General features: G+C 44.4%; 1 protein-coding gene across 5 annotated transcripts in view; it reads left to right on the forward strand.

Moving 5' to 3' along the window:
- The first annotated feature begins 466 nt into the window (after positions 1-466).
- The window catches only part of cyth1a (cytohesin 1a), a 62369-nt gene continuing 50697 nt past the window's right edge, over positions 467-12138 (forward strand). Inside the window, exons 1-2 of one of the 5 annotated variants that reach the window (XM_077496949.1) lie at positions 467-720; positions 4566-4697. Coding sequence is in view for 1 of the 5 variants with exons in the window: in XM_077496939.1 (XP_077353065.1) it covers positions 702-720 (19 nt within the window). In the remaining 4 variants the exon portion in view is untranslated. Of the gene's footprint in view, positions 721-4565; positions 4698-11999; positions 12021-12138 lie in introns of those variants that run through there. The other 4 variants (XM_077496957.1, XM_077496939.1, XM_077496976.1 and 1 more) reach the window with 4 other exon arrangements.

Here is a 12138-nt window from a genome sequence, read left to right on the forward strand (position 1 = left end):
GCTTTTGGGCACCAGTGTATTGGAATCATTAAAAAAAAAAAGTACTGTTACATTGGGTGTTCTGCAACCAATCACAAATGTGATTTCATTTCAGAAATTCAAATTAGGCTTTCAAGTCTGTGTTGATACGTGACACAGCTTTATTTCTGTCCTCTGTCCTTCCAATCATCCTTCCTTCATAAAATTGTTTACTTGCCTCCTTCGTTTAATATAATCTTGTTTCTTTCATTCCTCGCTCCCCACTTCGTTTCTTCCTTTCCTCAACACGGTCCTTCATCCCCCCCCCCCCCCCCTTTTCCACTCACTTCGTTTGTTCTATCCTTCACCCCCCCCCCCCCCCTTTCCCTTTGTCATCCTTGTTTTCGTCGTGAAGTCTTTTTTTTTGTTTTTTTAATCCCCGGGCGCCCAACTTTTTGCCAATGTAAAGTTGACGTGTGACGTCACGGCGGGGATGGGCGGGACCTGCGTGTGAGCGGCGTCAGAAGTACAGTTGCCTTTCATTTGACAACACGTACACAAACCGTTAATGTAAAGGTGACAAGGCGAAGGCTCCGTTAACTCAATTCTAGCGAGAAAGGAGGAGACGGACCCGAAATAGAGAGCGGAAGGTTTCCGGCTTGCTCCGGGCGGTTCGGTGACGGCCTCGCAGCCTCCCTCCCCCGGGTACTGAGACTCCCTCACACCGCCAGAGGAGCACCAGGATGGAGGGAGACACTCCAGGTTTGTCCCAAATTCTTTCTTCATTTCATGTACCACTTGACTTGAGAATTGCGATATATAGATATATATATAAAGGGATAAATGTGTTATGTGATGTATTATTAAGCGTCACACTGCAGATAAGACGGCACGCTGCCGCTTTACTCAGCAACATAATTAAAGCTGCATATGGTACAAGATGATTCAACATAATGTACTGAGGTTGGCGAGGCAATGAGAGGGAGGATTTTGTATCAATTATGCATCACTTTAGTATTCGGTGTTCTTGCAGTGCATCTCAAAATAGTGCAGCAGTGAGCAGTGGCCTCATTGCAACGTTTCCAACGAAAAGAATAAATAGGTTATATATGAATTGCATTTGTGTGTTTTATTTTTAAACTAATTTTATGCACTTATTTTTTACGTTTTTGTATACATATTTTTTGTTTGGTATATTTTTAGGATATACAAGTTTATACATATGCAAATTTGTCTACACATTCAGTCTTGTTTTTAAAACATTGTTATTGTCATTTACTGTTTTTATAGTGTTATTAGTATATATAGTTTTGTCACTTTTTATGCTGGCGAAGTTCCAACTTTGGCAAATCTCATGCGACTTAGCTCAGTGAGCACCTATGAACTTCACAAGTGTGTTTTGATTTTTCTTTATCATGATACCACAGAAGCCGTGTCAGTGATGATGATAACCATAGGAAATCAAGTTCACTGTCTGCTCTGTAAAGTACGAACACAAGTGTTTTGCTTTTTCTTTGACGCACCCCCCCCCCCCCCCCCCCCCCCCCATTACTGCCACCACCACCACAAATAGATAATTGAACTAAGGTTAAGGTGGCTTGTTGTGGACGTGTTAGTGTGCCTCCCTACATTATGATAGACACGTATGTAACACATGCACATTGATGGTGTCATGAACAAAGCACAGTGAGAAGAGAGGAACTGTCAAGACAGCCATATCACATGGGACCCATGCATGCTGTGGATGCTAATAATAAAACCAAAAAGTACCACACACAGATGAACATCAAAAAGCAACAGCGTCTCATTAAAATGCACCGTCGTGTGACCATCGGAAGTTTTTACTGTGATGGTTTCATGCTGTGATCTGAATATTAAGTCTATATTTAGTGTTCATCTCAAGCCTGTCACTGGGGAGGATGCTAACGTTAGCGGTTTTATGTTGTTATGAACAGCACGGTGAATTTGTGTTTGGCAGCTTGGCTTTACACTATAGTACTGAAGTTCTGGGTTTGAATTTCATTTGCATGTTCTTTTCTCTGGGTACTCAGCTTCATCATACATTCCAAAAATACGCACAGTTTATCGAAGACCCAAAAAGCTTTTTGAATGGCGGAGGCAGCACTTCATTGTGTGTATGTCTACACTGTGCATGTGTTACATGGGCACATACAGTAGCTAATCCATGTAGTAATACTACATGAATTTGCTGTTGCCAAAAAGTGTTGTCATCAAGTATCGGTGCATGGTAGTGGTCATTTTTTTTTCTTTTTTTTTCTTTCTGAGAACCGGGTGTCAGCATTAGTGCATTCCCAACCTGAAGATTTACTTGGTTGTAGGGCTGAACAATCAGATTCAAATGGACATTGCAATGTAGTAAACAGCAATTTAGAAAAACAAAACAAAACCTCCTCTTCATTTCAGTCGGTCAGTAAAGGATTTATTATTTTTATACATACAGCATATGTATACAGTATTTTATTTATCTATCTATCTATCTATCTATCTATCTATCTATCTATCTATCTATCTATCTATCTATCTATCTATCTATTTATTTATGTATTTATTTATGTATTTATACATACATTTACTGTTTATGTGCAGTTCTCATGTTTACATATCATTGAAAAGTTGAAGTGATAACGCCACAGATTTGTTTGTACTGTTGTAATCTGAATTATGATTTACTGACTCATGCAGAAGTGGACATTCTGGTTGACCGCGATGTTTTCCTCCTGTTGTAAATTCCTCATTACCGCTATGTTTATAGTGCTCAGTTCGTTTATTTGACATTGGTGCTCACTTTGTTTGTTGGACATCAGGCATGTTGTTAGACAGCTAAGGGTCCTTCAGTGTGCCATTTTGAGTCAGGCAGGTTATTGAACAGTTAAAGGCTAGTTAAGTTAACAGTTAAACTGCAAAACAACTGAAAAGTTTTGTCTGAGGAGACAAAAAAGGAAAAGGAAAGCTACCAGCATAAAAGGATAGTTAAGGATCACCCGCTGGTATGAGCTAAAAAACAGCACAATGCGCTTATCCTCATGGGAAATGTGGTCATCCTCCAGGCTTAACATTACTGCTTTTGTCCATATGGCGCCCCATAATCAATGTAAGCTGAAAGTTCCTTAGTGTTGCTTTAAGGGTCCTAAAATGTTGAATTATCAAGACTACGCGCGGCGGTCAGTAGTTACGACCGTCTATACATACTATATTTGGCAACATTAGCGAGGAAAAGAATAATAACAACTAGAGCTGCGAGCAGCTATAAAGGGCCCTCGCAGCCCGGGCCACGTTGGGGTACTTGCACGCAGGGGTACTTGCAGGTTAGGGTACTAGCACGTTGGGGTACTGGCACATTAGGAGCAAAATTTCTTTTAACATGGCATGCTGATTTGCAAAAATCAGCGTCCTTTTTTATTTTTAGGGAATGAGTTGACCTGATTGGTATTTTTTGCAAAAGTAGATATACCCATCATCGCTTGTACTCATTGCACGATGTTGCTTTTATTGTCCATAGACGCGAACAAAAATAATCTGATACCAGTGAACATCTTGAGTAGTGGAAAAAGTAAAAGAATATTCATAAATGACTTAGTTATTACACTTACAATGAGTTCACAAATTTTGTACAAAATACCGTAAGTGGGGTTGTTTTTTTTTGGGTTTTTTTTATGCCTCAAGGACTAGGTGGCTCTGTATTTATAACTGAATTTTGTCATAGAGATATCTTCACACCTTGACTATAAATATACATGTCAAGTTTGGGATTTTTTGAAGGATGTACCGGGGAGTTATTAAGCATATCCTTCATTGCACGATGTTGCTTTTATTGTCCATAGAGGCTATCAAAAATAAATAAAACAAAATAAAAAATACGTATGTTTGGATCGGTCTGATGCCAGTGAACATTTTGAGTGGTGGAAAGTAAAAGAATATTTATAAATGACTTAGTTATCACACTTAGAATGAGTTTACAATTTTTGTAAAAATACCGTAAGTGGGGTATTTTTTTTTCTTGCCTCAAGGGCTAGGTGGCGCTGCATATAAAACTGAATGTTGTCATAGAGATAGCTTCAGGCCTTGACTATAAACATACATTTCAAGTTTGGGATTTTTTGGAGCATGTACTGGGGAGTTATTAAGCATATCCTTTTTCATTGCAAAATACAAATTTTGATGCCCCGCCCTCATCATATAGTATTTCGAAAAGTCAGGATTTTTCCCCCTGTCGTTGGCTCAGGTCTTGACATGGTCCAGGTCAAGTCTGACGTCAGTCGGATGAAACGTGTAGGAGAAGTGGGCAAAAGTATGCCCCCTGTAAATGTGCTAAAATCGTAAAAAATGGGACATTCAAAAATTCGTAGCTCACTTCCTGTTCATTTTAGCATATGGGTCCAAGAGACTTTTTTGTAGGTCTTGGGCTCCCTCATACACCTAAAAATATTCATAGATCTTGCTTAAACGTACAAGCGGGGCTGCTTCGTTAAAAATTTCTAGGGGGCGCTATTGAGTCATTTTTGGAAAAATAGCACATTCTACAATAAAATATTGCTCATTTTGCCAGGCCAGATGTGTGTGACAAGTTTCATGTGTTTCTGTGCCAGTTTAGACCCTCAAAAGTGGCGCTGTTTTCTTGGCGAACAGTGCTTAGCCACGCCCACAGCGATTCACGAAAACTCACAAACTTCATTTTGTGACATCATGAAGGCGGAAACCCTCATCTGAGCAAATATGAGGTAGGTCCAGTTAACGTGGTTGGAAAAAAACGAAGAAAAATCGTAAGAAAAAAAATCGCCAGTAGGTGGCGCTATCAGTAAGATGAAATATAAGTTTGTAGATGAGTTAAGGGCTGGACTGTCATCAATTGTGTGAAATTTGGAGAAGATAGGATCATCTGGGTCAAGTTAATGCAGCTTTTATTGTCACGAAAAATCTTCAGACTTCGCGGCACCGTAATGGCCACACCCTTTGGCGAAAAGTTACAATATTCGGTGTGGGGCATGATCAACATGTTAAGACTTTTCTGACCAATTTTTAATTGGATCCCTTCAACGAGCTTGGCACAGTAGCTAAAAACGTAAAGTATGACATTTATTGTCACCTCTAGGTGGCGCTATATGTATAACAGAATTTTATCATATAGATGTTTTCAGGCCGTGACTATTAAGTTGCATGAGAAGTTTGAGATTTTTTTGAGCTTGCACATGGGAGTTATTCAGCATTTTGTCTTTCTGGACAAATGAAATTTTAAAGGCAATATTTGATGCCCCGCCCCCGTCATATAGTATTTCGAAAAGTCAAGATATTTTGTCCAGTTGTTGTCTCAGATGATACATGCCAAGTTTGAAGTCAATCGGATTAAAACTGTTTGCAAAGGGGGGAAAAGTATGACCACAGTGAATGTGCAAAAATGGGCCAAAATTGGACATTCAAAAATTCAGAACTCACTTCCTGTACATTTTTGCTACATGGTCCCAATTGACTTTTTGTGCGTCCCGGGGTGCTACAAGTGCCTGCCCATTTTCGTAGCTCTAGGTCAAACGTGCCGGGATTGGTTTTGATTTTTTTTTTGCTAGGGGGCGCTATAGAGTCTTGTTGTTATGACAACATCAGAATATCAAATTTTTCGCCGGGCCCGAAGAGTGTACAAATTTCGGTGAGTTTTCGTAAATGTTTAGGTCCTCAAAAATGCGATCGTTTGCGGAGAATAAATAATAATAATAATAATAATAATAATAATAATAATAATAATTTTTACAAAAACAATAGGGACCTCGCAGCGGTCGCTGCTCGGGCCCTAATAAACAATGTCAAGCAAACTGAGTGAGTGTTATGTAAAGGCCAGGGGCCTCATTTATAAAGCTTGCGTACGATCAAAATGAGGAAAAAACTCTACGTACGCACATTTCTGCGCCGAAGGTGGTATTTATAGAAAACAAACTGAACGTGAAACTTTACGCACCACCACGTCAGGTCTGGACCTACGCAATCCGCCCATTTTGGAGACACGGGAAAACAGCGACAAAATCAGTTTTGTGGTGCATTTCTATTCCTCAAACGATATGTATGCTGGATGTTGGGTCACATATATTAATGTATGTTTTGCTCCAGAGTTGCTCGGATGTCACAAGCGCGCAGTGGGGCGGAAAGCTGCATGCGAATGAACATTTTAAACGCTCGTTTTGTCTCATTGATCACCTATCTTGAAAAAGCCTCATGCAACAAATCATATTAATGACAACTATGTAGACACATACTGCACACATTAGATCACCGCGCCACGCAACAATATGCCCCAATAGTAACTTCACCCGCCCGCGCCGCGCAATTGCCATTAAAGGCTAAATAAAACGCACAAGACAATAAGGATCGAAAAAATAGCTAGAAAAATAGTCTGGTGCAAGCATCTTTGCTATATTGAGATAGGGTTTCGTCAAGCAAATAAATAAATGCGCGCGTCAATAAAATCTGCCATAAACGTTCACAATGCGATCCACGCAGCCGTGATTCTGGATGAAGATCCATAAGCAACACATTAGGAAATATTAACAATAATAGGGCGGCCTATCGATCGCCTAATTTAGAGACAATTTAGTAAGTCTGAGTGAAAACAGTGTAAGCGGTTAAGAAAATGGATGGATGGATTATCATTATTATTATTCCTTTCCTTATTTAATTAAAAAATAAAATCTGCGTCTGTGCGCCATGTGGCGGCATTATCGTGATTCGCGTCCCGCTTGCTTTTATTGGCCTTCCGTGACTCGACCTCTTCAGTGAGGGTTTCAATGTACATCTTGTTTTAAAATATTTCTTTTTTTATATAGGACCTACTGCTCACACGGAAATTCTAGTACATTATGGTGACTTTTGATTTCTTTCTTGCCTCTCATTGACCGTCCAAATTGTTTTGGTTTGATGTTCGCCAACACGTGCTGCTTATTAATACGCAGATGAGTTGCTTTCCATTGCCAAATATGGGGTGAAATAGGCGGACTTGGGGCGGGGAACGGCGTGGAATCTGCTGCGCACACCGGTTGGGATCGTGTGCCATTTATAAAGGGAACTTGCGTGCAGATTTGCGTATGTGTGTATACGCATGGTTTTATCCATCCATCCATTTTCTTGACCGCTTATTCCTCACAAGGGTCGCGGGTGGTGCTGGCGCCTATCTCAGCTGGCTCTGGGCAGTAGGCGGGGGACACCCTGGACTGGTTGCCAGCCAATCGCAGGGCACACAGAGACGAACAACCGTCCACACGCACAAGCACACCTAGGGACAATTCGGAGCGCCCAATTAACCTGCCATGCATGTCTTTGGAATGTGGGAGGAGACCGGAGTACCCGGAGAAGACCCACGCGGGCACGGGGAGAACATGCAAACTCCACCCAGGAAGGCCAGAGCCTGGACTCGAACCGGAGTCCTCAGAACTGGGAGGCGGACGTGCTAACCAGTCATCCACCGTGCCGCCCCATGGTTTTATAAATCTCAATTTTTTTCTGCGTACGTGAGTTTTGAGTTTCGTTCGTACGTACTTTTATAAATGTTTTATAAATGAGGCCCAGGTCATTATTAGTGGCTCTGCATTTAAAAGACGAACGACGGAAGCACTGACAGACACGCATTTCTCTGTGGAATGACGGACTTGTAGTGATTAGAACATAATTCACCCACGGAACGTTGGGACGAAGGGGGAGCTTGTTGGGATGAAAGGATGAAAGGATGAAAGGATAAAAGAACAAAATGTTGGTAGGTCTGTGAGCCTCGCGCAGAGTGAGTTGTTGTTGCTGTTAAACGATGAGAAGCTGATATCAATAAACCGCCGGTCTTTGGCTCCGGACTTCAACACTCTGCCTCCGACTCCCGTCACTGCTCGCTACATTGGTGACCCCGACATCCGCCTCGTTGACGTTTCCGAGGCTGAGAATTTGATCGAATTGAGCGACATGGCGAACTCCGCTGGTCTCAAGTTACCGGAGTTTTGGGAGTCGGCCGCGGCGACGTGGTTTGTACAAGCTGAAGCTCAGTTTGCCATCCGGGGAATTACGGACGATTCCACGCGCTACTACCACGTCGGGGCCGCGCTCGGGAGCTCCACGGCGGCCAGAGCTACGGCGCTAGCGAACACTACCATCTCCGAGCCACGTGCTCTGGCGGAGGAAGCTGACCGCTTTTTCCTGGCCACCCAGCGTCACAACCACGAGGTCTTGGCCTCTGCACGCGCCTTCCCGGTCCCGGCGGCCGCAACGGCACCTCATAAGGTACGCGCTGCCGTGGATGGCCGATCGGCCCCTGGCTTATGCTATTTTCACGCACGTTTTGGTACCAAGGCGAAGAGGTGCCGCGCCCCTTGCTCCTTTGTTGCGTCGGGAAACGGCGACGCCTCCACTCAGTTGCAGCTGTGAGTGGGGGCGCAGAGTGCCGGCTGCTGTTTATCATGGACACCCTCTCCAGACTCAAGTTCCTCTGTGACTCCGGCGCCCGCAGAAGCGTGTTGCCTGCCTCGGCTGAAGATGCTGCCGGGGGCACTCACGGCCCGCACCTGTCAGCGGCCAACGATGCACCGATCCGGACCTACGGCACTAAGACAGAATGTGTCTTTGGTGTGCCCTCCAGCCAATACCTCGGCCACCTCATCAACGAGGACGGCGCCACCCCGCTCCCGGCAAAAGTGGAAGCTGTTGCCGCTTTTCCTCGACCCCGGACGGCCCAGGGTCTTCGGGAGTTCCTCGGGATGGTGACCTTTTACCACAGGTTCATCCGCCTCTTCCGCTTCATCCTGGAGGGCCGTGAGTTCACGGTCTTCGTCGATCACATGCCGCTCGCCTTCTACATGTCGAAGTTGTCCGAGCCGTGGTCCGCGCGGCAACAGCGACAGTTGTCGTTCATATCTGGATACACCACGGACATCCGACATATCGCTGGCAAGGACGACGTGGTCGCGGATTGTCTGTCCAGGGCAGCCGTCAACACGGTACAGCTGGGCCTCGACTTTTCCCGGATGGCGGCCGACCAGGCTTCCAACCGTGACACCCAGTCGCTTCGGGGCTCCGACACCGGGTTGCAAGTTAAACCGGCTCATATTGACCTGGCCGGACCCTTGGACGTGCCCCGCGCCCCCGCCGCGGCCGCCCCCCTGGGCTGCGCCTTGTGGACCGTGTGGGGTCCCTTCCAGTTGTTCCTGCATCCCCGCCAGTTGGTGCGTGGGACTGTTCTGGTGTTTCTGCTGTGTCCCTCCCGCCCTCGCTCCCTGGGTCCTGTACCCGCAGGGGTCGGGCAGTTTTGCCGCCCCGTCATCCGGAGTTTGATTGTGGGTGAATTCTGGGGGGGCTTGTGTAGTGATTAGAACATAATTCACCAACGGAACGTTGGGACGAAGGGGGAGTTTGTTGGGATGAAAGGATGAAAGGATGAAAGAACAAAATGTTGGTAGGTCTGTGAGCCTCGCGCAGAGTGAGTTGTTGTTGCTGTTAAACGATGAGAAGCTGATATCAATAAACCGCTGGTCTTTGGCTCCGGACTTCAACACTCTGCCTCCGACTCCCGTCACTGCTCGCTACAGACTGATGATTACAATTTCGTTCGGTTTGAATCGACAGATTCATGTGACAAAGATAACTTAGTTATATTATAAATAATGCTAATTGCTGCAAAACGGAAACTGATAGAAATATACTTTTTTTTTTCCCATATGATAGAAGAGATTTTAATCTTGCTTTTGGTAGGTTCCATGTTCCAGGAAAAGGGTGGCTTGCCATCTCCGGGTCGGGGATGGGATCCTGCCCCAAGTGGAGCAGTTTAAGTATCTTGGGGTCTTGTTCACGAGTGAGGGCATGAGGGAGATCCACAGGCGGATCGGTGCAGGGTCTGCAGTAATGCGGACTGCCGGACTCTGTATCGGTCTGTTGTGGTGACGAAGGAGCTGAGCCAAAAGACGAAGCTCTCGATTTACCGGTCGATGTACGTTCCTACCTTCACCTATGGTCACGAGTTGTGGGTCGTGACCGAATGAACAAGATCCCCGATACAAGCGGCCGAAATGAGTTTCCGCAGGGGTGTCCGGGCTCTCCCTTAGAGATAGGGTGAGAAGCTTAGTCATCCGGGAGGGACTCGGAGTAGAGCCACTGCTTCTCCACAGAAGAGGAGCCAGTTGAGGTGGCTCGGGCATCTGGTTTGGATGCCTCCTGGACGCCTCCCTGGGGAGGTGTTCCGGGCATGTCCCACCAGCAGGAGGCCCCGGGGACGACCCAGGACACGCTGGAGAGAATATGTCTCTCGATTGGCTTGGGAGTGCCTTGGGATACCGCCAGAGGAACTGGTTGAAGTGGCTGGGGAGAGGGAAGTCTGGGCTTCCCTGCTAAAGCTGCTGCCCCCCGTGACCCAACCCCAGATAAGCGGTTGATGATGGATGGATGGATGGATGGATGGATGGATGGATGGATGGATGGATGGAAGGCTCCATGTTTTTATAGCAATAGAACACAATATTCTGTGGGCCTTGTAAAATCAGTCAAAATCCAGTAAACCAGCCGGGAGTGAAGGGGATTGCTTCAGTGAAAATGGCTGGGAGTGAATGAGTTAAGGTGTTTTAAGACTCAACACAGTCCTTGAGGTTGCACACTTCTTCCCTCTTGTGGCCGGCTTTGTTTTCAAACTGAGTGCACAAAAAAGTTGAGAAGAGAGTGCTGACTCTACTGCGCCAATGTGCCACTGCTGCATTTTCCCTCAAGGATGACTGACGTTGCTCGGTTCACATGCCGGCCAGGCAACCTCCATGTGTCCTGATGTCACATGGGACCATGTGGGGAAACCTTGTGATGTGATATCATGGCAACCATTGGTGTTTGGGCTGAGAAAAGTAAATGCTAACCTCTCCTGAAGGAGCCCCAAATTTTGGTATTGAATGTGTTAGAAACTGTTGGGCAAAGACGTTGCTATTAACTGCCATAAAATCATACAGGTACAAAATTAGTTTATTCAGTGACCAAGCTTGTAACTAAAAATACTAACTTTCCCAATTGGAATGCCATTAATCCATGCCAACAGCTTGAATCTTCTTTTTTGAATAATTGATCACTATCTGCCATATGTCAAACTACCGCAGTACAGCTTCAACTACCGCCGAGGACTTAAATCAATGTCTTTTTTTTTTTTGCCTCAAGTATCGGCGCCTGGTGCCAGCAGCCTCCACAAGTAGGCCTACCTGATATGTTAAAATAAGGCCGGTATCGTTACTCATTACCTTGTTGGTTCATTTGTATCTTGAAACATGTAAAATTATCCCCCAAATGGCCTACGTTACCTTTATCTTTTAACACTTATATTTCAGAACCTGTTTTGGCCTCATATTTTTATTATTAATTCTGTTTAAATCTGTTGAGCGATAGCACCCCTATTAACTGCTGCAAAATAATACAATAATAATTTGACTACAACTGTAATCTTGGGTATAAGGGACCATTTTTCTGTTTATTTTTCATTTTAATTTTTTTAAATCTCATTTTAATCATCTGAAAAATGGTTTCTCTTATGAGGCAGTCCCTTATCTGGGGTATTAAGGGATTAGTTTCCTGATGATATAAACATAATGGGGAACAAAATTCTTAAATGTGTCCTTTATTACCTCAAATAATGGAATATGCATCTACCAAGTGCTTGTGACTGCTGAAAAAAGTACATCAGTCTAGCATGTTTTTGGAGAAGAAGAGAGAAAGGGAGAAATACTGAGAGAGTGACACCAACACAAAAAGAGGAACCGAGTGAAACAGAAGCAGTTGCCGCCTCGGAAACCAAGCCGCACCTAAGGCACGTGTAGATGAAGCGAGGAATCTGCCGTCATTCATCCGACTATCCTGGCTGAGCCCAAGAACCTTTTAGTGGACTACCTACTTGCTAGTTATAGTCACATCTCTGAAGTGTGTATAGTGATTGAGTCTGAAGAAAAGTGTTGTACAAATTAGATTTTTGACTATTATTAATATGGGGACAGTGAGCGAACTTTGCGTGTCCAGCCTTCACTCCTTCTTGTGTCCAGCCGTGGAGGTGGTCCAGCAAACTGCAGGTAACGTTTTAGATTCCTACATATTTTTTACAACATAAACATATTCTTTGTCACCATTCTTGACCTAAGTTGTAATATTTGTTTACATGTAATAGTATACATTTATTCCTCCTGCTAC

The sequence above is a fragment of the Festucalex cinctus genome, chromosome 1 (genome assembly GCF_051991245.1).
Source record: "Festucalex cinctus isolate MCC-2025b chromosome 1, RoL_Fcin_1.0, whole genome shotgun sequence".
NCBI lineage: Eukaryota > Metazoa > Chordata > Actinopteri > Syngnathiformes > Syngnathidae > Festucalex > Festucalex cinctus.